The sequence below is a fragment of the Rhopilema esculentum genome, chromosome 8 (genome assembly GCF_057945365.1).
Source record: "Rhopilema esculentum isolate cy_ngs chromosome 8, ASM5794536v1, whole genome shotgun sequence".
In the NCBI taxonomy this organism is placed as follows: Eukaryota; Metazoa; Cnidaria; class Scyphozoa; order Rhizostomeae; family Rhizostomatidae; genus Rhopilema; species Rhopilema esculentum.
Genome location: NC_142822.1, coordinates 10,297,190 through 10,322,867, shown reverse-complemented (window position 1 = coordinate 10,322,867; position 25,678 = coordinate 10,297,190). Strand labels below are relative to the sequence as shown.

General features: G+C 36.9%; 2 protein-coding genes across 5 annotated transcripts in view; one reads left to right on the top strand and one right to left on the bottom strand.

The window, feature by feature from the left end:
* Positions 1-2,069: 2,069 nt before the first annotated feature.
* LOC135694857 (kappa-type opioid receptor) lies at positions 2,070-10,248 on the top strand. Its single transcript, XM_065213731.2, has 3 exons — positions 2,070-2,718; positions 2,890-3,103; positions 3,523-10,248. The coding sequence occupies exons 1-3, from the start codon at positions 2,541-2,543 to the stop codon at positions 4,130-4,132; spliced, it is 1,002 nt and encodes a 333-aa protein (XP_065069803.2). The 5' UTR covers positions 2,070-2,540; the 3' UTR covers positions 4,133-10,248.
* An 8,168-nt stretch (positions 10,249-18,416) lies between these two features.
* Positions 18,417-25,678, bottom strand: part of LOC135694423 (protein lev-9) — an 89,019-nt gene continuing 81,757 nt past the window's right edge. For 3 of the 4 annotated variants that reach the window (XM_089109840.1, XM_089109839.1, XM_065213164.2), the window contains one exon: positions 18,417-18,995. In XM_089109840.1, the coding sequence (XP_088965966.1) occupies positions 18,565-18,995 (431 nt within the window). In that variant the 3' untranslated portion in view covers positions 18,417-18,564. Of the gene's footprint in view, positions 18,996-24,789; positions 25,246-25,678 lie in introns of those variants that run through there. The other variant, XM_089109841.1, reaches the window with a different exon arrangement.

Sequence of the window (25,678 nt, the reverse complement as noted above, 5' to 3'; positions counted from 1 at the left end):
TAGAATTAATGTCACATGACCGAAGTTCTTTGGCAATGATGTAACAGGAATAATGGTAGGGCATTTTACCAGCCACAGGGGAACATGAGGAACTCTGACAAAAAAATTGTGTGTCAAAAGGAACTCAGGCAATAAAATTTATGAAATACCGCAAAATCCTCGAATAAGCCCCCGAGGGCATGTTTGCAAAAATGAATTTTTTGGTGGGGGCTTATTCGAGAAGAGGCTTATTCGATGGGGGGGGGGGGGGGCTTAATTAAAAGTTAAGCATTTTCCTCAAAGTCAACATAAAAACTACAAAATTCCTGTTGACCAATTGAATGGAAAAAAGTTAAACATGAGCATTTCGAGCTTCTAATTACAACAACTGATATCATTAAAAGAGTTACAAAGTGCTCTGTAAAGATCTAACAAATATTACAATTTTTTACTATAAGAAAAGCAGCGTTTTTGCTTTGTGGTCTCCAGTCAAAGAAGTAATACTGTATAGCTATTGTCCTGTGGGGGCTTTCTGGAAATAAGATATTACTCTGCAATTATGCTTCCTATGGGGGCTTATTCGAGAGGGGGGGAGCTTGTTTGCAAAAATGATATTTAGGTGGGGGCTTATTCGAGGGGGGGGGGGGCTTATTCGAGCGTGAAGCGAGCAAGCGCAAATTTAGAGGGCTGTCGAACCCCTTATACTTCCAACCAGCTTTTCCAAGACTTAATTACAACTATGAAGAATTTCTATCGCGCTAGGACCGGGTAAGAGGATATTTAATAGGCATGCATGCTATTTTATAAGAACAACTCTTAGAAGAAATATCAGGTTGAGATTTGCCGAAAAATAAAAGAAACAAGACAGGCTGAGATTTAACAAGCTTAACAAATTACAAGTAACAAATTAACAGCAGAAACTTAAAAATAAAAATAGCAACAGAACAACACCCAGGCTAATCACATTTACTTACAATGTGGGTGAGTTATCTTTTATTTGCCTTTATTTGACAAATCTAAAATTTCGCCGAGGAAGCAACGAAAAAATACCCCTGATTTTACAATGAATTTTTTTCAAAGTGGGGAGGCAGTGGTGGCCCCAGCCGGGGATATATGAGGGGAGGGGACAAAAGGGGGACCAGGACCACGCAGTTTTTGGCTACACCTTTTTCCCCGCATTTTCTCCCTTAGGAAACACCCATTGTCTCCAAAAGAATGTCATTTAATACAATGCTAGGAATGAAAACTATTGCCTAAAACTTAATTTCAGAGTCTTGAAATCGGAAATTTTACATGTATAAATCAGAAAAAGGCCTATAATAAAGTGCTTCTAGTAAAAACTTTCAAAAGCTACACTTTCTAGAAATCTAATACAACAATAATACAACTTTAAAGAAATCGAAATGTAATACATCGTTTTTATAAACTTTTATGCTATTTCAACTATAGTTCAATTCTAGCTTTTAATTGGCTGTAATCATGTTCTGTTTGCTTATCTTGGGGCAATTTTCAGTTTGGGGCAATGTACCGTGGCAAACTGTACCTTGTTGCAAAGATTCGTGCTATTCTTTTTAGCTACAGAAGAGATTTCGTAATAATGCCGTTAGCAGCTTGGGGCAAAGTCCCCCAGTCAATAGATAGCCGTAGAGGGTAATCTTCAGTCTGGGTCTAACAATATCATCAAGCATGGAATCATTGATATCTTCCAGAAGAATTTCTACCTCGTCTTTTACATCATCACTCTCAGCTTCAAGGTTGCAGGATGCTTGACTTGATCTGGATAGAATAATTCAAGCCGCCCTGGTTTGTATGCCTCCTTGATTATAAACCGTAGCAGAACGTGCCAAAATAATTATAATCTTATGAACGCTTTTTATCAAATGATCACTCTACTTCTAGTCAATGAATCGGTTTATTACTTGAGGACTATCGAAAAGAGGACTGGAACTAATGCCCAGCGCTTTCAATAATTACAAAAAATGAGCAAAAGGCTTTTGGACATAAAATTCAATTGGATATATTGTGTTTTTGAAACATGAGCAAAAGGCTTTTGGGCATATAAGACATTCAGAACGGCAATGAAAAGTTTCTATGGTATAAAACCGATACTCTAAGACCAAATTTTCTGCAAGAAGCGAAGCGAAGAGCTTTGATCGTGTGTTTTTTTTAATCGATCCAGCGCATCTGTTCATGTGATATTCAGGTCACAGCATCAAATTATAAAGAAGAATATGTGCAATTGAATTTTGCATTTTATAAGCTCAATTTGAGGCATTTTCGATCTGGAGCTAAAACATTGCACACAAATAAAGTTGAATTGAAGTGAAATGAGGACGAATAAGCGCTGCATGGAGCATTTGAATTGTTAATGAGAGTAAACAAATTATGATCAAGTAAACAGTTATCGTCGTTTTTTATTCCACTGTAATGTTTTGTTGAAGAGCTTTTAAAAAAGTTTGAAAAGTAATAAATTAAGTATTCTAGAAACTTCAACAGAACCATAATCGTCAAACAAGCAGCTGAGATCAAAATTCTTCGTCATAAAACCAGGTGTCTTCGAAATGAGCTGTGCTGATCTGCTTCGACCCAACAACCGATCTTTTGAATACGGAGCATTTTCATACGAATCTTCAGCTGATAATGAACATGGAGAATTGAAAACAATTATTTTCACCGTTCTACTAGCAACAATGATGGTATTTGGAACGTTAACAAATTGCTTCGTTATCTACGCACTTGGTAAGTTTCATCTTTTGCACTGAGTTCATCTGATAAAATCAATAGAAATCTAAGTAAAAACTGACATGGCAATAATTTAGCCAACGAGAGACGATAAAAACTATTGCCAAGGAAGATAGCAATTTATGTTTCAGCATTTCATGGTAATGATTAACAATTATTTTACTTCAGGACGCAAAAATAAAGCAAAGAAATCAGATGTCTTCATCATTGCTCTTGCACTATCTGACGTCATGACATTCCTAACAGGACCTATTGAAAACTTCAAAGATTTTTACCAGTTATCAATGCCTTCCTACGTGAGTCAGATTATAAATATAATTTTCGTTGCTGCAACTCAAGAGGCTGGCTGGATATTACTTTTCATCACAGTCGAGCGATATTGGTGAGACAGTTTCTTCATTTTGTGATGGTGATACTCTTTTCTGTTAAGATGAGAATAGCACCTCTAAAACATTACTGTGCTATGTACGAAATTTCTTTAATAAACGTTTCAAGTGACATTTGAACAGATCATTTGATTTTAAATTTTAATAAACCTTGTTCTAAGGCAGTTTCACAAACGTTGTAGTGTGGAACTTTAAATTTTTTTTAATTTACTTCTTCATCAAAACATTATAATGCGATTGTGACCTTAATATATGCTTCAAATGAAGTTTGAAGAGACTTCTTTGATTGAAACTTCAAGAATCTTTGTATGTGGAACTGCGTAAAAAGCAGCAAAATTGTCTGTAATTGTTTGGAAAACACTTTTAAGTCACGTGATTAAACAGCTCATTTTTATCTTCTAATTTTTTTGTCTAGGGCAATAAAAAAGCCATTGGAGTTTAGACGAATCACGTTCAAAACAAGGGTCTTCGCCGTCCTAGCTTCATTCCTGTTTACGATGACTTTCACAGTAACGCGAGCAATCTTCACAAAAGATAACATTTTGCTGTATTTGTACACGACAAACATTCTACAATTCCTATCATTTGTTTTACCACTTGTTGGCATCATTTGCCTCTATACAATTTGCGTAAAGCATTTGAAACAAAACAATGTTGAAATCAGGAACAACATTGCACAAGAAAGAAGACTGGCCTCGCACAAACGTATCTGTAAACAATTTCTTATTGTCATCAGCCTCTATTTCATATGCATTGCACCAGTAACAATCTTTACTACCATCTTAGCCATCCGAGTTTCAAAAGACCCAAAAATGATTTGCAGCTTTATCACCAGCGCGAAAAATCCCTACCATTTTTTGATCATTCTCTTTTGCATTAATGGGTGTATCAACCCGTTTCTTTATGCTAAAATACATCCACAAATAAAGCACTCTGTAGAAGTGCTCAAGTGCTGGCAGGGCACGAATGCTAGAGGTACGAATGCAGGAGGAACAGCAGTCGAACTGGAAACAAGACAAATTTAACTGAAACAAAGGGAAGAAGCTCAAAGGGAGTTTTTGAGACAGAGAGTGTAATGCTTCAAGAAAGACTCTGTCATAAGTAAACAGTTAAAACTTTTGCAAAGATGCACACATAGAGACTGGCCATAAAGTAACTGCTATATGAGGGTGGGTAATATTTGGATAGGCCACGAACAATTGTAAAATATCTTTTTGGGCTATGAAAAAGATTAGGGCCATTTTTAATTCCATTGAAAATTTTACCATAAAAAAATTATTTTTTGACTTCGCAACATTCCCAGATAGCTTGTAACTGGTGCTAGCATTGGTTTGCAGATGTGACGCGAGATACCGCAATAAAGATTTTCTGCAACTTTTTTCATTTACTACTTCCTTTCTGCTTATCTCTTGTTTTCTCTTGATATTTTTCTTTCTGTCCCTTCTTTTCTCTTCTTTCTCGAAGTCCGGGACAGTCAAAAAAGCCTTGATATTGGCAGAAAGAGGTGTAGAAATGCAACATGTGTTTGTACCTTATCGTCTATGCCAACATGTGCCTTATCGTCTATGCCAAACCTTTGAACAAGTGAGAAATGAATATCTTTTCAATATGTTTGAAGAATTGGACCTAAATGGGAAAGATATTCGGTTGCTAAGGAATCTGTAAAAAAAGCAAACATTTCATAACATATTAGAATCTGACACTCCTAAGAGCATAAACATCAGAATAAGAGTCCGAAAGAACACGATGAAAAATATATACCCAGTTGTGGATCGAAATAGGCCAATCAGAAAATCACAAGCACAAGAAAAATGCAACCGGTATAGTTGTCCAATCAGTGTCGCGTGCCTAAAGAGAAAGTACCACTGGAGTCCAAGAGAGAAAACGAACTCCTTTTGTCTATACAATGGCGGCTTTTCGTTTGTATGTAGATCGATTCCAAAACTACTAGATGGAGAGACGACCGGGCTCTGCCAATTATCCGAAACATATCTTCATTATAGACTCTGGCATATTCTGGGTTGTCTATAAGATGTTGACCGATGACAGAATCACTTGTTTTAACAGTGTTTCTAGACCTACAAGATCGAGGAGCAGTTTTGTTTCTCATGTTGGAAGGAACATGCTGTTAAATCCTATCCCCCAATCTTTGGGTTGTGCGTCCTACGTAGCCAGAATCACACTGGCACGTAAACTCATAAACAACGGAACTTTCTTGGTTGGTAGGATGGCAAGCCTTTTGAATGGATGGAAGGCGAAGGGCTCTCCTAGTGCTGTAAACAATACCGGAATTGACAGCAAAAATACGTATTGGGAAAAATGTATAAGAATTGGAAATGAAGACTGTAAGTATACAGAAATAAGAAGGGGTGTTAGACAAGGATGTAGGTTGAGTCCTGACTTGTTTACTTTTCAGAGATTTAGAAAAATCAAAGGATCAATCATTGGAGTTAATAACATCAGTAATGTGCGCTTTGCTGATGATACTGCTTTAATTTCTACATTGGAAGAAAGACTTACTTGGTAAGCAGCAGAAAGCAGAAAGCAGAAAGGAAAATGAGATTTAACCAACTTATTGCAAAAGAACAGAATGTATGGTTATTAGCAGAAAGAAAATAACACCAACATGGTCAGTCAATAGTACCCACCCCCACCCCCCTCCACCTGGGATAGGTCGCTTTCTATTCTCCGCCATCGGCATTCTCTATTAGCAATTGCCATTAACTTTTGAGCTCCCCCGGAAAAAATATAAGTCTGTGCCTATGATATCTTTAATAGTTTCGTTCATAAAATTATTATTTTGTGAATATGTACCACAATATTTAAATAAGAAGTTTTATGTGATTGATTGAGATTAACAATTTCTTAAAGTTAAAGAAAATTTTTATCGCATTTAAACACTTATCTTATGTTTAAACTCTGCAATCTAGTTTTGGATGATTAAAGTCCTTATTTCATAATAAGCTAATTACTCATGTTGATTGTTGATTATCATAATTTCAAACGTATTTTCACAACAGTGTTTTCAAAATCTAACTACCGATGTGTAAATGATTGATTAGAAAAGAACATTTAAATTAGCAACGGGAAAGTTGTCTTATTAGTTTTTTGTGTTTGACTATGATCAAAGAAAGAAGTTTTTTAGAATTGGCAGATTTGAGCTATGCAATCGATTTAGTTATGGCAGTAAGACAAAGTTTTTTTACTTAAAACAACATTTGAAAGCTAAAATTGTGCAACAATTTTTGAATGGGATTTTACCCTGAGATTGAGCTTATGGCAGATCCATAAAATATATTGATGTAAAAATCACAAAGTTAATAAAGAACAAATCGAGAATTCTCGACAATCATTTTATTTCACTGTTTCCTTTGTTTTTGTTGAGATTTACCATCGAATTGTGTTGCTCAAAAGATTGGTCTAAACATGACTACTGACCTAAAGGTCCCGAATATTTGACATTAAAATTTTCTATGCACGACCCAGCTAAACATTCCAGACTTATATTGCACGTTGCAACATTTTTGCTTGCATGGAACATGATGCAGGAGTTCATGTTAACATTTTTTGCTAAAGCACTGGCGAGAAAAATACCCAAGTTGCCCTGGATTTTGACTAAACTAAACATATTTTTAAACTGATACCAAATGTTGAAGAGTTGCAATGATTCGTATATGCTAACCAGTTAATGAAGTTTTCAAGAGTAAAATCCATAATAAATATTTCTTTTTTTTACTTCAAAAATCAACAGATGTCATCTCGGTTGAAGGCTAGCAATTCTTAATTGAGTTGTGTTCAGCGTGTGCTTTTTAAGGGACAAAATCTGAATATTTGTCCAGAACTAGCCACAGTCATATCTTACAATCTCTCTACATTATACATTTGACAGCATAGCGGTCAAACCTTTGATTGGCTGAGAGCTCTGTTCGCTACCATGTTCTAAGCCAATCAGAAAACAGGATTCTCACAACAAAATCGCTTCGCAGCTAGAATTAGGCTCATTTTCGACATTTATGCGTGTTTTTACCACATTGTCTACAGAAAACATTGCACGCCTCTACAAAGCGAATTTTCACTTTATTTTTTGTCCAGTTCATCATCATGCGTTGCTATTTAACCTATATTGGCGTCACTGTTTGATCGCGGGAAAATTTCGAGGGTGCGTTTTCGTCAATTTTTCCCGCCGTTTTCAAATTTTATTAGATCCCAGTCTTACCGCGTGAGTGTATTCGCCATTTTCATCACATAAAATTAGTAATAATGGTCAATTGTCTTTGGACAATCATGATTGAAATTACTTTGGGCTATTGCTGAAATTTTTTCACTTTTATGAAATCAATTTTGATTCCAGAGGACAAAGATACATTTATCGAGTTCGAGGGTGAATATGAAAGCCTTCGTGCCGTTGTAATAATTACATCTAAGGCTGAACAGTGAGTGCATCTTTGACGGGATTATGAACCATTCCTAGATTTAAGGCAAGTATATATGATTGATTTTGTCTAAATGTAAAATTTCTAAAGCGCTTTGGGTGGGGAGAGGTAAAAACGTAATTTACCTGAATTTGACACGAAATTTAGCGATCATTTGTGAGGTGTTTTTTTATATTATTCTTTGCGATCGAGCAGTGGCGCCAATATAGGTTAAATAGCAACGCATGATGATGAACTGGACAAAAAATTAAGTGAAAATTGGCTTTGTAGAGGCGTGCAATGTTTTTGTAGACAATGTGGTAAAAACACGCTGAAATCGCGAATATGGGCCTAATTCTAGCTGCGAAGCGATTTTGTTGTGAGAATCCTGTGTGCTGATTGGCTTAGAACATGGTAGCGAACAGAGCTCTCAGCCAATCAAGATTTGACCGCTATGCTACATTTGACTTTCTGTGTCACAATAAACTATAAGCTTAAAAAAGAATCACGAAAAAAAAATCAGGGCCTCTGCAATTGTTCTTGCCATTTATGAACATTATTTAAACTATGGTTGGTATCTCACAAGCAATGTGGTGCAATCATTTGCACATCTCGTACTGTTCCTTAAGATAAATATCAGCCATATGACTTTTTAAGCAAGAAGCATCCACGCAGAGGGTGGGGACTGATTTCCAAGTAAGGCCGCGTATACAGGATGCCGGATTCATTTTATATCGGATTTGCAGCACCGTATTGGGTTGGTTTCATACCAGATAGGGCTCCTGTTTACACGACAGTAGTCATTCCGCACTGCGAGGTGCAGCTTTTTGTTTCGGAGCCTCTGCGTTGGTATTTGAGTCGCGCCAAAAAATTACCTACCACGTGAGCACTGATGTGAGTCACTTGAAGCAGTAAAATGGCGGGAGTAGGGAAAAAAAATTAAGGAAGAAATTTTTTCTGGACTGAGCAAGTAATTGAGCTGTTGCTAGAGACCGTGAGACCGCATGCAGCGAGTTCTCAATTCGAGGGGAAAAAAAGGAAGAGTTTGAAGTCTTCTTAAATATAAGGAACATTTCGCAAAAAGATCCATTAGGCGGCTACTTACCTGAAAAATTTGCGCAAGACCAATCACTGTGGTAAAGAAAAATTTCTCTTTATCAGCATCCATCTCGTTTTCTTGATAATGAAACCACAATTTGTTGAAAAACGCGCCAAACGTGGGGTTGAGGCCACAGGGATTGTGACTGAGGTTGAGGAGCAAGTTGATACCGGATTCTAGCGTTACACGAGCACTTTACCCAATCCGATACATATCGGATTGGTTTCATACCACTTTCGTAGCGAAGTGATTTCACTCCGCAAAAGCGGATACATACCGGATTGGGTCCTCATTGTGTGAACAGAAGGCCTATCTTGTATGAAAGGAATCCGATATGAAATGAATCCGGTATCGTGTAAAGTCAAGTCTTAGTTTAAGGAAAAATTTTATCCTTAACTTTCGTCCCTGCTCCCGCCAGTTTTCTGTTTTAGTGACTCACATCAGTGCTCACGTGGCAGGTAAAGGGGAAACAGGAGCCCTATCTGGTATGAAACCCATCCGATACGGTGCAGCAAGTCCGATATGAAATGAATCCGATACACGCAGCCAAAATACCTCTTAAGCTCAATTCACACTAGACGCGTTTTTTTTGCCGCTGCCCAAATAAGGTTCGCGTTTTTTGACGAATTGCGCGCGCATCGCGTTTTTTGGGCAATGCGTCACGATGCGGCAAAGTTGGATTTATCCAACTTTTCCGCTATGTGCCGCATCAGAACAATAGAAAAGTTTTGTAAGCAAGCTGTTCTTCTTTCTTTGTAAACAATAGTGGGACAAGAGGCATGACCGGGCTTTTGAAAACACTCAAATGGCGTTCTATTAAATTGGTGCCTGAGCCAATATCGCTAAAGAAACACTATTTCGTACAAATATTCTTGAACTGCAGAGTACGGTCACACAGAATGCTTCCCTCGAAGCTTTTTGCAATGACTATTTGAAACAGATTTTCGCTGACCCGATAAAGATAGAACGTAGAATGAGCCAGGGCAGTGTTAAATGAAAAAAATGTACAGAGAGCAAATCCGAGTTTCATCTCAAGAGACCTAAACTGAAATCAAGTCCAATATCACTGCTATTGTATTTTTTAAAATGAAACGCAAAGAAACGCACTAGATATGAACGCTTGAATTCCATTCTTGAAAAACGCTGTGTGACGCGCCGCGACGCGCCGCTTCTAGTGTGAATTCAGCTTTAGCCTATCTTCCAGACAGGAAGGTCTGCCAAGTACTTTTTTTTAGCTTGTAATTTTCTTAGCAGGAAATAGACATTTGGCAAGATTTACCACTGACAAAAGATTAGTTTTTCATGCAAAATCTAGAGGATAAAGCTTCCTTGATAGGAAACAATAGATCCAATTGAAGCAAAATTTCATCGCTAATTGCCAACTGCATTCTGACCGGGCATGCATCAGTAACTGGGCATGCACATAACGGTAGCAGTATCGCGGACACTCTTCTTTTTTATAAGAAAAATTTTATAAGAACAAATAAAAAACAAGCTGATGCTGAGCTACAGTTAAATGCATTTTTTAAAAATGTTTCATCTCAAAAACGATGATTTTTAGCCATGTGTGGGTGCTTTTTCGATGAATATTCTAACTTGTCGGCAAATGAAGGCTGCCTCACTCACTCTGTTGGCAAATGAGGCCTGATCTTGAAATTTACTGGTTCTTATAAAAATGAGTGCAATTGTTTTTGCATATCGTGCAGTTTGATTGGCGGCTTGCATCAGACAGTTTTACAATTTGCAGTTCCAGTCTTTGCAAACAAACAAGGTAGAATTAAACCATGAGTTGAAATTGTAAGATCATTTGAATTGTAAGTATATGTAAACAAATTATTATTCAGTAAACATCATCTGCTTTTGTCCTCCTTGTATTTAAACAAAATTTTAGAGTTTTTATCTAAATTCCGTAACACGCGAGAGGTTGCTTCGTTATGTCACTCATACCAGGGGCGGATCTAGACGTTCGCACCGTTCGCACATGCGACAGTCAAACTTTTAAAATTATGCTAAGAATCCGTCTCGTCCTTAACAACAACATTCTTGCTTATTGGCAAATTTCCCATTTGTGTTTTAAGTGTATTTGCTTGGGAATTATGCTTCAGTTATATTTGACAACTGAACACCGTGCAGGAGCAGGAAGATCCAAGGTCTGAATCATGCATGATTCAAACCTGGCCATAAACACAAGCAAAATCTTAAACACCATCTCTAATTCAATCTCGATCTTGATTCAATCTGATTCAAATCTCAAAGCATCCTGACTAAAAAACAACAAGGTACCAATGTAGTTAGATTAGGGTATTTCGGTGCACAGTATGATTAGTAGCACGTTCGCACCGATTCGCACAGCTTTTGTTTTAAAATATTTAACCAATCAAATTGCTAGATAGTGCGAACTTCGGTGCACAGTATGTTTTTTTAGTAAGGTCGCACCACTGGGCAAAGATTAATCTGTCCTCATTGCGTGTTTGTACAGTTTTGAGCTTATTTATGCCTGGCATGGGAATTTCTTCACTGGGGAATAGGAATTTTGTGTTATGGAGTCGACTGGCTACATGTATAACGAGTACGTTAAACCTGGTAATTTGGAAGACAAAGGTCGCTAGATTTTCAGAGTAACATTCGACACGGGATGTTTTCAAGTTTCCACATTCATTACCTCCTCCATGGATCAAGGGCCTACAAATTTCAATAAATGCACTGGACTGGGGTGATACCTGCGATTTGGCTCTGGCGAATAAATAATATTCAGGACGTTGGCAGAGTGAAAAATTTTTATTTGGACAAAACTTTCAAAGTGAACCTTTTCAATGTGGATTCTCAGTTCTTTATCAGCTTTCAGATATTTCCGGGTAAAGTTTACTTGCTTGGGTATTCCCCTGAATTCGAAGGGGTTTCTTCGGAGTAAAATACATGTTTACACGCTGATTTGGTTTAGCTATTAAACAATATTAGTTATTAAAAAGTGCAGGTTTTTGTGAATATTTGTGTACATTTGTTCTATTTTGTTAGTTATGAAAATTCATTGTAATGATATTTTTCATTTTTTGCGTGGCCTGGTTTGTCATCGTATACCATAAACAAATCGAGAAAGACGACTCGAATGTTTGCCTGATTATAAAAGGAAAACCGTGTCAATACGTTTAAGAATTTCAAGTTGTTTCTTGCTTTACGCTTGGCTAAAAAACAACACAAATGATTCTGTAGTATCAATTGAAAACTCAGATAAGGAATAAACAACAGTTTGACAACGTTCTAAATAAAGCCAATTTAATGTGCGTGTCGATTGCTCAAATGAGAAGGGGGCGAATATCCTTAAAAACTATGGGTGTGGTCAAGAATGATATTTCCGACCACACCCTTGTGTGCGACAGTCAGAATAATTTCTAGATCCGCCCCTGACTCATACAATACAGCGCCTCGTCATTGAGAACCATTTTATGAGTTTTAAGATCTACAACTTCCTCAATGTAGGCATGTACCATTGAGAGTACCGTAATATGACTGGAAAGCTTAGATGTCACTGAAGGCAGTCAAGAGGACCACTCCAATTGTAGATCTACTCAAACTCCTAGATGCTTGGTGTCCATGACATTTTAATAAAATGGTTCTTATTTTGAAACTTGATTAAATTGAATTAGGTGAAGCCTTTTTCTAAAGTTATCTCGGCTTTCAATTCTAATTCCTTCAGTTTCAGAAACATTTAATGATAGAAAAGGAAGTACTTTATGCAATGTCACCAAGAACCGCAACGCAAAGCAGTGCTGAAGTCTTGGCGGACTGTAAGTCAGAGATGTAGAAGAGTGTTAAGTCGGCTGTAGACCAGCTTAGCTCAATATCAAGGTTCATCAGTACAGAAAGAAAAATTAAGTACGCATTAGTCTTAAAGACTCTTTAATCGTGATAGCTTGATTCCTTGTAGCCACTATTTTAACGCAGCTAAGTCACCCTTATCATTGATGTCAGAAAAAAAATTAGATCGAAAATTGATAATAGTATCAACGGCCTACATTGTGACACTGAATGCTATCAGCATTTCGTAGTTGAATAATGTGGACCAAGAAAAGAATGGGCCCAGGATAGGATTCCTGAGGAACTCCACTAGATATTTTGCAGTTAACTCTACAAAATTTTCTCCCACTTGCTAGATAGAGACTGAGCCATCTCAATCCTCCCCCAATGGTTTTTGAGTTTTTCTCAGTGGAATCTTGTGATCAATTGTATCGAAAGCTTTCAATACATATGTCGTTGAAGTAGGAATCCAACGGTCTATAACCTGCAATTTGTCACGTGATCAATTAAGGTCTATTTCTACGTTAAAATAAACTTCACAAATATTACTCTAGTGTCTCTAATAGAAGGGGGCTGCTAATAGAAGGGAGTGTTCATGTCGATCAGTTTTCAATAGAAGGGGGCTGCTAATAGAAGGGAGTGTTCATGTCAATCAGTTTTAAATAGAAGGGGGTGTTAATAGAAAGAAATGTTCATGTCGATCAGCTTTTAATAGAAGGGGGTGTTAATAGAAGGGAGTGTTCATGTCGATCAGCTTTTAATAGAAGGGGGTGTTAATAGAAGGGAGTGTTCATGTCGATCAGTTTTTAATAGAAGGGGGTGTTAATAGAAGGGAGTGTTCATGTCGATCAGTTTTTAATAGAAGGGGGCTGCTAATAGAAGGGAGTGTTCATGTCGATCAGTTTTCAATAGAAGTGGGCTGCTAATAGAAGGGAGTGTTCATGTCAATCAGTTTTTAATAGAAGGGGGTGTTAATAGAAAGGAATGTTCATGTCGATCAGCTTTTAATAGAAGGGGGTGTTAATAGAAGGGAGTGTTCATGTCGATCAGCTTTTAATAGAAGGGGGTGTTAATAGAAGGGAGTGTTCATGTCGATCAGCTTTTAATAGAAGGGGGTGTTAATAGAAGGGAGTGTTCATGTCGATCAGCTTTTAATAGAAGGGGGTGTTAATAGAAGGGAGTGTTCATGTCGATCAGTTTTTAATAGAAGGGGGTGTTAATAGAAGGGAGTGTTCATGTCGGCAATCCTTCTTTGAAATCAAAGTACCTTTTAGATTATACTGTCAAAATTTGGTTCAGTTTCTTGCATAGTTTTAGAGAAAATGGCAATCGTACAAAGATAAATCTAATTTACAGCTTTTCACTTCCAAGTAAAAAATCATCTGTTTCCTTTGAACGGTTAAGATTTTACAAAAAACTATCAAAAACAACAAATAATGAGAATAAATTGACTTGACTGGTAAAATTTAACAGAAGGTGGGGTGCTAATAAGCAACGAAAGGGGGGGGGGCAGGGCAAATTCTTCTGAAATTGATACACGGATGGTGGCCGTCTATTAGAGACACTATTATTCTATTAGAGACTGTATTATAGTACTTGGCAAGAAAGAGAGTAATCCTTTTGACATGATGGCGTAATAAAACTTTCCTTTGCAGATCACTTTAAACATGATTTTCTCTCTAGGGCAATAAAAAAGCCAATGCCGTTTCGAAGAATTACTTTCAGAGCGAGGATTTCTACCGTTCTCACTTCATTTTTGCTTACGATGACTTTCACAGTAGCACAGGCAACATTTACAGTAGGGAACGTTTTGCTCTATGTTTACGTCCTAAACTCTCTGCAATACCTATCATTCATTTCACCGCTTATAAGCATGATTTGCCTATATACAATTTGCGTACAGCATTTGAAACAATCTCATTTTGAAATCAGTAGCAACATTGCACAAGAAAGGAAAATGGCCTCGCACAAACGGATCTGTCAACATTTCATTGTTGTTAGCAGCCTCTATTTCATTTGCGTTTCGCCAATGACAATCCTCACTACCACTTTAGCCATCCGAGTTTCAAGAGACCAAACAAGGCTATGCAAGTATCTGATCAGTGAGAACAATTTCTTCTTTTATCTTGTGACTTTGTTTTACATCAATGGATGCATTATGTAGAAATTTAACTATGTAGATGTTAAAGAAGAGGGGACCAAGAACTGATCTTTGCGGAACACCAAGGAAAAGTTGTTTGTAGGTACTGAATGTTCCATTAATCTTAACTCTCTGATGCCTATTTTCCAACTAGCTGTTAACAAGACACAGTGCTTCATGACTGAATCCGTAGGCATCTAGTTTTGCTATAAGGAGGTCATGTTGAATACAATCGAAGGCTTTCGAGAGGTCCATAAGGATTGCGCCAGCATTGCGCCAAGCTTAGTGGTTATTGTTTCAGAGTTGACCGTTATGTGGAGGTTTTTCTTTTCATCAAAAATAGCTGGTCGGAGAAGAGGAGAAGGAGTAAAAAAAGGAATTTTTCCATTGAGAGTAAGTTTTAAAAAAGTGCAAGAAACCTTAATGATTAGCAATCAACAAGACACTTACAAGTTGAAGGCCTTGCCAAAATTTGAAAAATTAATGATGTTTTAAAGAAATGCATATTTTCTAATTGCCTCTTCCTGCTTGACCGTCAATGGGAGTAAAATTAGGGATTGGGCACATTGGCAGGTTTATATTTGTTTAGAGGTGCTGCTGAGCGGGTATTTTTTGAGAGTTTGACCATAAATTTGGTAGGGACTTTCTCCACTGGCCCAGGTCTGGAGGTGGCCATTTGACAGAAGTGTCCACTATCACAGGTTGCATTGTTTATCAGGGATTTACAAGATAAATCCAAAATTTTCTTGATCAACGCATAGCATGATAATGTTGGAATACGACCTTTTTTTATCACAAATGATCATATGGAACGATACGAAATGGTTGCTGCAATGACATGTTAAGATAAAACTGTTAATTGTAATGCCACGTGAAGCTTAGGTGTTCTATATGCTTGTAATGACTTTTACGTGGAAAATTTTAATCCTTTTTCTGAAGTGCAAATCTCGATTTCTATAACATTTGATAAAAATGCTATTAATAGTATTATTACAGAAAGCAACCTTTTTTAACAGAAGAAACATCTATCTTGTTGCCCAATAGCCTTTGTGGTAAGTGGGACCCTGCTTGTTGAAATCAAAATTTGGCAAATAAAGCGTTGTTGCAAATTTTATTTGACGGTGACAAGATTTTACAAACTTTTATTGAGGTAGAGAAAACCCAGTAGCCAACATCTTACATAAATAGATCCCCCTTTAAGACAAACCTCCACATGCAAGAGAGGAAGAAATTGTTCAACAATGGTAAATTGTTTACAAGCTTAGAGTTATAATCAATATATTACTTTTAACAATATATGAGTGTGTACAAAATCTAACAATTGTTTTCATGAAAAATTGAAAACGTAAAGGATTATTAACCCTATCCATACTAGGCTTTTTGAAACTTTGGGGAGACTTTGGGGAGATTCCGTAATTTCTTTGTCCCTCTAGCTAGGACAATAAACTTTGTTTGGATGGTACTCTTATCTATTCTCCACATTTTAGTACTATTGTTTCATTTTTAAGTCACGAGGTTTAAGAATAACGTCACCATAAGTTCAAAATTTAAAAATTTGATGAAGCAAAAATTTAAAAGATTTTAGAAAATCTTACAAAATTCACGAATTCCAAAGCATCGAGATTTTTAAATAAGCAAACTTAATGCATTATCTAACAGAAACAAGACGAATGACACAATTTCAATGTTATTTCTCAAAATAATTAAAGTTCCAACAAAAGCATTCAACATATTTTGTATTTGGCTGTAGTTCTTTCTATATAACTAAATGATCGATATAACTAAATGTCATGTTTAAGTTCATTTTTAATGTCTCAGCAGACAGATTAATCTAAACTGCCTCGGCTCATACCATCAACTTGTAGTTTTATTAAATTAACACCTAGACATATGTCAACAAATGTATGCGCATGCGCATCATAAAAACCATTGAAATCGATGTTGAATTTATTTTTTCTGGTCAGAATAATGAAAAGGGCACAAATTAATGCCTTGATACTAATTTTCATCAATGTATCTACTTTTGTTGCGAATCTGTGGCAGATTAAACTTTTTTTTACTTGACTAGCTTTGAAAACGTCCCTACATAGCCCCTTGATCAACAACAAAAAATTTATCTTTTTATATGAACATGTGTCAAACAGGTTAAAACTAAAAGTCTGGAGGTCTGAAGGGTATTGCTTTGAATCTCGTGAAGTTATGAAAGAAAAACCAACTGGGGGGAACTTTGTACCACTCCTAGTCTGGATAGGGTTAAAGTGGGGGAGGGCACAGGTTTTAAGGGGCACCCTAGTAAACTTTCTACAAAGTGCTAGACAGGTTGGCGTCTCTACACTGATATATATATATTTCCAGGCTTAGTTGTGAGCAGAGCCGGCGAGAAGTCCTTGGCCCCAGGACAAAACAGAAAGATGTGGACTCCAGCGAGAGAAGCAAGTATTAATTTTTTTGCAAAAGCACCCTTTAGTTTAGCTTCAGACACATTTCAGAGTATTTATTGAAGTCATATTTTTGCAAACTTTAAAAACTTTGTACCATTTTTAGGCAAAAATTTAGTACGTCTGATTAATTACAAATATCCCCTGTGTCCCCTGTGCCCCCTTTGCCCCTATGTGCCCCCTGCGTTCCCTGTGCCTCTTGTGCCTCATCTGCGTCCAGTTCCTACGTCTATGAATAAACTTCTGATTCGCAAAGCTCCATTATGTCTGAAGACTCAGCCAACACAATGACGTACCGGCCATCAGGGGCGAAAATACCGGGGGGAGGGGTGTGGGGGGGTGTGACACCCCCCAATCCAAAAAATAGTCGATTTCGCAGGGCAATCGAAGATTTCGCAGGGCGCCAAGAAGAGCTTTATTGCCACGCAGAAATGCCACCTCTGCAGTTCGTAAAGGGCCGTTTAGGAATTTTTAAATGGAAGTATCGTATTTTTTATAAACCCCCCTTCCTGACATTGTATTTTAGAGAACGGAACAGGTATGTAAATAAAAGCTCCGTTATTTGCAAGGCGAAAGCATTTCTTACCGAAAGTCATAGCCAATGGATGCAATGATGGATGCATATGTTTATGAGGGCAAAATTGAGTCGATGCAAATTAATTTAAGTTCTAAATTATTTTCGTGACAGGCACGGCGTCACTGGGGGGAATAGGGGGCTGAAGGCCCTCACTTTGATCAAGATAAGAATTTTTTATCATTTTTTCTATTACTTTTTAACAGTGCATGAACTAAAAAACATAATAAATCGTTAAGATACCGAATTTGTTTCATCTAATTGCTAACTTTTTCACGTATCTTTTTATCATTTTTCTTTCATTTGCATTAATTCAGTAAATCATTTTCTGTATCATTGCAATGTTTTAATTTTTTATGTGTAGACATGTCCTTCTCGATACAAGAAACTGCACATTTCTGTTCAGGAAAAAAAATTCCTCAAATCAAAACAACATCTTCCTCTGTCATTCACAACTACGTGCAATCTGAGACGAAAGGTTGCCGTTTCTTTCCTTCCCCAACGTTTAACACTAGAGTTTTAGCATGATATTCACCCTCCCTATTTTTTCCAATAAACAATAATATTTTCAATAAACAATCAGTTCTTTTAGCACAATAGTATTTTGCTAAATTTTTGTCTGAAAGATGCTTTTTAGCCCTTTTAGAAGGTATAATTTCAAAATTTTCTTCACGTCGGACCCAACCATGGTGGGTCCTCCTACCTCACTAAACTTGATTCTTAGTCCCCCTGAGCTAAATTTCGTTGCGCTGTCTGCATCATGTATCCCCCCCCCCCATTAGCTGTTTATTAGCTAGTATTTTGCAAACCAACATTAAATGAAGTGAATATAAAAAAAATTACGCTCACGAAGAGAAATAGATATTTCACAGGCAATGAAGTTTCAAGTTTGTTTTTATTGCTTAGAAGTTTGTCCTTGGTAAAGACCAGTGTACACTGGTAAAGCTTTCACTAGTAACCTATAGACAAACCGTTGCTACGAGGTCTGCAGGGCACCAGTCAGTTTTGCAGGGCAGAAACCCTTTTCACCCCCCCCCCAAACCTATTGGCCAAGTTACGCCCCTGCCGGCCATACATTACTGAAGGACATTCCAAACGGAGATATTGGTTTATCTGGGTAAACCTGGCACCGTTGACGCATTTAGGATTCACTCTACCATCATTCTCCAGACTCATGCCGACGCGAACATCAAATGGGTTCATTCGATTCCAGTAGTCAGGGCTATCTCTGTTTTGCAAAGCAACCGATCGAACAGGAAGTGTCTGTTGAAGATCAACGCGAAACCAAGGACTAGGTGAACTCAGGTATTTTGTAATGGCACAGGTTTCGTGTATCCCTACTAAGCTACCATCCACTGCGTTGTCTGCGGGTGATCTTGTATCAAACTGTGTCGATAGAGCTGCTGGCTTGTTTAATGATATATTACTCACTAAAAGAAATGAAATCAATCGCTTGATAAAAATATTTAGAATTAATTTCTGAAGTTATGGAGGGTCACATGTAGGAACATAGGGAAACACCCGTGAGCTGCGATTGGGTACCTTCCCTCCAGGGTCTATTCTAAGGGTTTGTTATCACTTCAACATTTTCGAAAATTTGGGTGTCGCCTATCAAACTAACTGGATTATGAACAAAACTCAAAACTTTTCATAATGAACAAAATTCAAAGAGATTTCCTGAATCAAGATCTTTGTTACTGTTATGTTGTGGTTTTTAGTATTGTAATACTCTTCTATAAGCATTATGTGTCTTCTGGTAGTTGCTGCAATTTTGCTTTTTCAATGCCAAATCTCTTTAGTATTGTAGAATCTATGGAGGCACCTGAATTGAGCGGGTGGGGATAGACATGGTTTGTCATGGATCTGGGAACGAAGCGCTTGGAGAAATGGGAAGGGTAAGGTGTATAGCCCTGTATGCCGGGGCGAAATATTAGTATACTCTTAAATTTAATTTATTTTGAAAATTTATTTCGTGACATTGGATTCTCGTCGTCGTATTGCTTTGTTCCTGTATACCTTTCGTTTTAAAATCTCATTGCAAGATTCACAGAATCCGGCGGACAGCCTATCCTGCGGTTCTTCCTTCTCACACTTACTCACGATTACTTCTCAAATGCTAAAAGTTAAAAGAAAAACTCGGATTTTTACAACCGATATGAAAATTTAAGTCTTGTCTCAACAGTTTGATGAATCGTTTTACTTTCATAAACATACATTTTTCTTGTTGTAATTTGTAGCATAATAGGTCTAGCCATCTTTGTTCTTGAAATCCACCGGGTTAGTATTCTCCATTGTTTGATTATCCAGCTCGTAGTTACCTTCACCAGATTTTTTGAAATTTACAGATTTACATTTGTCACTAACTCTGCAATTTTCAAAACAATCTTCCAAACTTGTAGTGGTCAATGTTGAAAGCAATCGATTATAAAATGCGTAGCCTGGAGATGAAACATCAAACACTCCCTCTACTTTGCATGGCAGACGTAGAATCCATGACCCGGCACGTGTTAGAAACAATGCCAGACTGCAGTAGAATTAAGAAAATGGCATGTTATAGAAAGAGCTGAGAAAGGTAACAGCAAAGCATGCTCTTAGTTTTAATTGGCAATGTCAGTGTCACCGAAGAACAGTCATTTCACTTGCTATTCATAGTTTTGCACAATGCGTAGTGATTCCAAAAATCCAATTCCTCCATACTCTAAAGCTAATGCAGCTAAATATCCAAATATGTTTTTGGTACCGCAGAATTTGAGGATGGTGCGAAAGGATGATGGATAGAAACCATTTCATATCTAGGGGGAAACTATGGCATAAGTTGTCCACAGAAATAAAAGAATGATCAAATCTTGCCCAGTTTGAAACTCGGATAAAAAAATGGAAAGGAGAAGAATGTTGTCGCAAATTATGTAGATGCTACGTAGCTCAGGTTGCATTCCTTGACTAGAATATAAAAAAATAGTTGTCTTGGTGTGAAAATTTTAAAACATCTTTTAACTATAGACGCATTGTAAAATTTATAAAGGTCTTTTTCAAATCTTCAATTTAATTTCTTTTATTATTTAACTAATTGTTTTATATATGTAATTATAAATTATTCATCCTCAATTGCTTTTTATTCTAAATTTTTGGAAAGTAGGCCTAAATTAGCTTGTACATAAATTGTACATAGATAACTGTATTATAACCGCCTACTGTAAATAAATTGACTATTATTATCATTATAATCGCTAGCGTACAATCGCTAGCTTAGAATCGCTAGTCTAGAATCGGCAGCCTAGAATCGCTAATCTAGAATCGCTAATCTAGAATCGCTACTCTAGAATCGCTAATCTAGAATCGCTAATCTAGAATCGCTAATCTAGAATCGCTAGTCTAGAATCGCTAGTCTAGAATCGATAGTCTAGAATTAATTTTCATTTTCATTTTCATTTTATATTCTTTATACACAATAATCCCTTCAGCTTACAACTAAATACCAAATCAGAAAATAAATAGTTACATTAATATAATTTATATACAGTTGAAGCTAAATTATGCACAATAATCTATCTTATATCAGCTGCTCTTCCAGGGAGTCGTGTTGTTTGTTGCGTTCAGCTCGAATAATAACTTTTCAATTGCTTTTTGAATTTACTGTAGTATAGAGAGCTCTCTGATATTGATTGAAATATCGTTCCAGGCTTTCAGAGCCGAATAATGAAAACCCTTTCTTGACGTATTCAAGGTTATTTCTTGGGATTTGTAGGTCTCGGCAATTCTTTGTTCGGTAGTTGGAGTGCTGGGTCCTATGATGATATTTATCCCAAAGGCTTTCGGGACATTGTCTGCTGATTATTTTGTATGTCATAACTGATCGATCGAACTTTGTTAGTTGCTCAACGGTAAGCCAGGTATGAGATCAGTTGTCTTTTAGTCTGGCCTTATCAATAATCGAGCGTGCTCTGTCCTGCAGACATTGGAGTGTATTCAATTTTGATTAAGGAAGACTTCCCCAAATAACATTAGCGTATCTCAGATGGCTTTCGATAAGTGCACGGTATACATGGTCGAGCTGGGATTGTGAAATAAGATTTTTCAGTTTTTTTAGCGACTTCAGACCGCCATTAATCTTTTCTTTCACTTTGCTGAATTGGTCATCCCAGTTTAGCCCTTCGTCCACCATAACCCCTAATGATTTGGACTTTGCAACTCGCTTTATTTCTGAATCATTTAGGTGCAGTGGTTCTGAGATTTCAACTTTATTTGTCCTCCGTGGATGGCCAATAATCATTTATTCAATTTTTTTCGGGTTTGCGCTTAGTTTGTATATCCGCATCCATTCCGAGATATTTGTTAATTCTTTGTGGGCATTTGTAAGTAGATCCTCAATGTTACTACACTACCAGGACAAAAGTATTGCAACACCCAATTGAAAATGGCATCCAAAAAAATTGAAGTTTTGTAAACTAATATCTTTACGCTGAAATATTCCCCTTAAAAGAGAAAATAATAAGGCTAAACCAGTAGTCAAATTCTTTGAAATTTATCGAAGATTTCGAAATACCCAGAATTACAATATTAACCTAAGAAATCTTACAGTTATAAGAAAATATATCTGCTGTGGTAAAATCAAAATATCGAGAGGATAAGGAGTTAGTAGTTGTGATAAAACTTCGTGTAACTGGTCTTTTACTTCTAAAGATTTTAAAATTTTTCTCAGAAAATGAAAGCAAAATAGTGAAAGATCAGGAAACAACAAATTAAGTCAATATTCCCGACTTCTTTAGCCCCGAAATTTTCCATTTCACCTTGGGTAATTGTTTTGGGTACAGTTAGGCCCATATAAATTAGTAAATCATAAACTAGCGACGTGCGAGTTAATGCAGTGAAACGTGTCAAAATAATGCAAAACAGTTTCTTTGGTGGAATCAAATCAATGCTAGGAATATGAGGAAGGCAGTTTTTGTCATAAAAAGCAACACATCCCACTTACAAGGCCATTTTTACTCAAATTTACCTGAAAATCTGCAAACTCTATGTCCTTCCTCGGCCATCACAAAGACTTAACCTTAAAATAAGCAAAAATTTCTTGTTGCCAATGAAAATGATCTGATTTGAAATCCACAAGATTCTTTAAGGTCCAAACAAAAACTGACTTAGAGAGTTTGTTGAGAATGAAACAGAATCCCAGGGCATTTCATTAACAAATTTTGTGCATCAATTCCAAAGCAATTTTTCGTACTTATCAGAGCTAAAAGCACCTCCACAAAATGTCTGTTTATTTAAAAGTTACTTGCATTGCTGATTTAAAATTTTGAAAAATGAAAATGGAATATTTGAATTAACGCTTCATTGAATTTGCAATTTTTTTGCGTGCCATTGGCTGATTAAACAATAGCTTAATCAGACAAAAACAAAAGTTATTGCGTGATCCGCCATTAACCGACTTCGCAGGTGTTGCAATACTTTTGTCCTGGCAGTGTAGATGTGTGTCATCTGCATACATGCTAGCCTTAGAGAATTCTAAGCACTTTTCAAAATCATTTAGGAAGTTGATAAACAGGAGTGATCCCAAGCATGATCCTTGAGGTATGCCACATGCTACCAATCTAGCCCCCGACTGTTGTCCATTAACTGAGCAGAATTGTTTTCTATTACTTAAGAAGGATGTGAACCATGCTCCCGAGATTCCCCTCATACCGAGTGCATTTAACTTTTTCATCAGTATTGCATGATCTATGGTATCAAATGCCTTTTTCAAATCCAGAAATGTGGCCAAGTTGAGCTGTTTTTTGTCCATGTTCTCATACCAATAGTCAGTACCATTTATTAAGGATGTTATAGTAGAATACAGTTTTCGAAAAGCAGATTGATTTGGGGTCAATACTTTGTTCGCTATGAGATATTTAGCAAGCTGATCATGAACTATTCTTTCCAACAGCCGAGAGAAAACTGAGATGACAAATATAGGTCTATAATTGTTTCCATCCCTTTTTGAGCCTGATTTAAAAATCGATGTGACTTTTACAAATTTCCAGATATCTGGGAAAGCACCATACTTTAATGAAGAGCTGAAAATCATGGTTAGTGGTTTCCAAATGAAGTCTGCGGCATCTTTAATTAGCGTAGAGGAGATCTTGTCCGGGCCCGGTGCCTTACTATTTTCAAATTATTTGATGGCATTTAGCACATATGTTTCATCGATATGTAGAAATATCATTTTGTTTTGCCGAACATTGATTTGCTTGAGAGAATCGTCATCAGGCCTAGACTCTAACTTGATAGCAAGTTACGGTCCTATGATGTGATGATTCTATGATGTGAGGTAAAGTGATGATTTAGTGCTTCAGCTATATCTTTTTCTTTTGTAATTGTTTTTCCTTCAACATCTAAGCTCGAAATTTCTGTTGAAGGGTTGCTCTGTCTAACACCTTATTAATAACCTGCCACATTCTTTTAGGATTTCCCTTATTTTCTTCGATTAGATCAAGATAATGTGATTGTATTGCGGCTCGAATTTTATGCGTCACCTTATTACGGAGGTGCTTGTATGTGTTCCATCTTTCAGGAGATGCTTTCACCGCTTTTTTAGCTACGTCCCTCTCTTTCATTAGTTCCTGATGTCTGGGGTGATCCAGGGAGTAGAGGTATTGCCTAACTTCCTTTTCTTCAGGGGTGCATGGATATCTTAAACCGACTCAAAAATCTCCTGAAAAGTGGTAGCCATCTTATCAGGATTATCAGCGTAAGAGTTAAGGATGGTTTCCCAATCTATTTGCTGCAGGTCGTTGCGAAACAATGCCCTGTCATAATTGCTCAGACAGCGAATCTTAGAATCGCTAATCTAAAATCGCTAATCTGGGATCGCCAGTCTAGAATCGTTAGTTTAGAATCGCTAGCTTATAGAATCGCTAGTCTATAATCGCTAGCTTACAATCGCTAGTCTAGAATCGCTAGTCTAGAATCGCTAGCTTAGAATCGCTAATCTAGAATCGCTAGCTTAGAATCGCTAGTCTAAAATCACTAGTCTAGAATCGCTAATCTAGAATTGCTAATCTAGAATCGTTAGTCTAGAATCGCTAGCTTAGAATCGCTAGTCTAGAATCTATAGTTTACATTGAAACAGCAGTTTTTCTAAAAATAAAGTCTTATATTTGGTATTGAAAACGTAAATATGCTGAAATTTATTTGATAAGTAAAAATATGTGCAAGGAGCAAATTAAGTTATGTAAAAGATCTTTGACCTTCAGCTCTGCTATAACCATAACTTTAATGTAATTTGATTGTGTTTTAGATTTAGTTAGGAATGATTGGAAGTAATTGTGTTCACAGCTAGGCTGTCTTTGTTGGAAAACGGTAGTTAGTCAAAGGAAAACGAGGGCCATTTCATAGTGTTGTAGACAGAATTTCTCAATGCGCCTCCACATTTGCCTCTTGAATCCATGCATTGTCTGTTGCAGTCCGATTCAGGAGCCTGGCCGTACCGCTTGTAATTCTGGAAGCAATAACACTCCTCGTGAAACTGCAGACCAGCATACGGCTGGTTTCTCTCTTTGCAGAGGGTAAGGCACTTTGAGATGAATGTCTCGCCCTTCTTCAAAGAAGCAACCCTCAATATAGTCATCGGAAGCAAAGCGCGCCCTATTCTGTCTTTGAAGCAGCCAACATAACGCATCTTAATCTTTACTTCTATTGGTACCTCTGCAACAGAAATATTACGAGAATAGCATAGTCTGTGTTGCTAGTTGTTGGAAACAATTGAAAGTTATTGAAAGCTATTTAAAGTTTAAAATATCTATTTTGTTTTTTTTCCAAAAATTTCGTTTCTTATCTGTAAACTTTACAAAATTATTGCTCATAATGCAGTTTATGTCCAGTGACGTTGAGGGACAGGGTCAAGTATGCAAGTCACAGGGATGCAATGGCCTGGTGGTTGAATATTTTACGAAGTTGTTTTCTTGCAAATAACGACTCCATCGTACCAGGCTATTAACCCCTAAAATATTTTCATGTTATTGAATATGAATTTGCTAATAAAAAGTGACTTAAATTCGAAATTTACAGTATACATTGAAGTTAATTGTGTTAGGTTTTCAGAAAATAAGAAAAATTCAACGTGGACAATTTAGTAGAT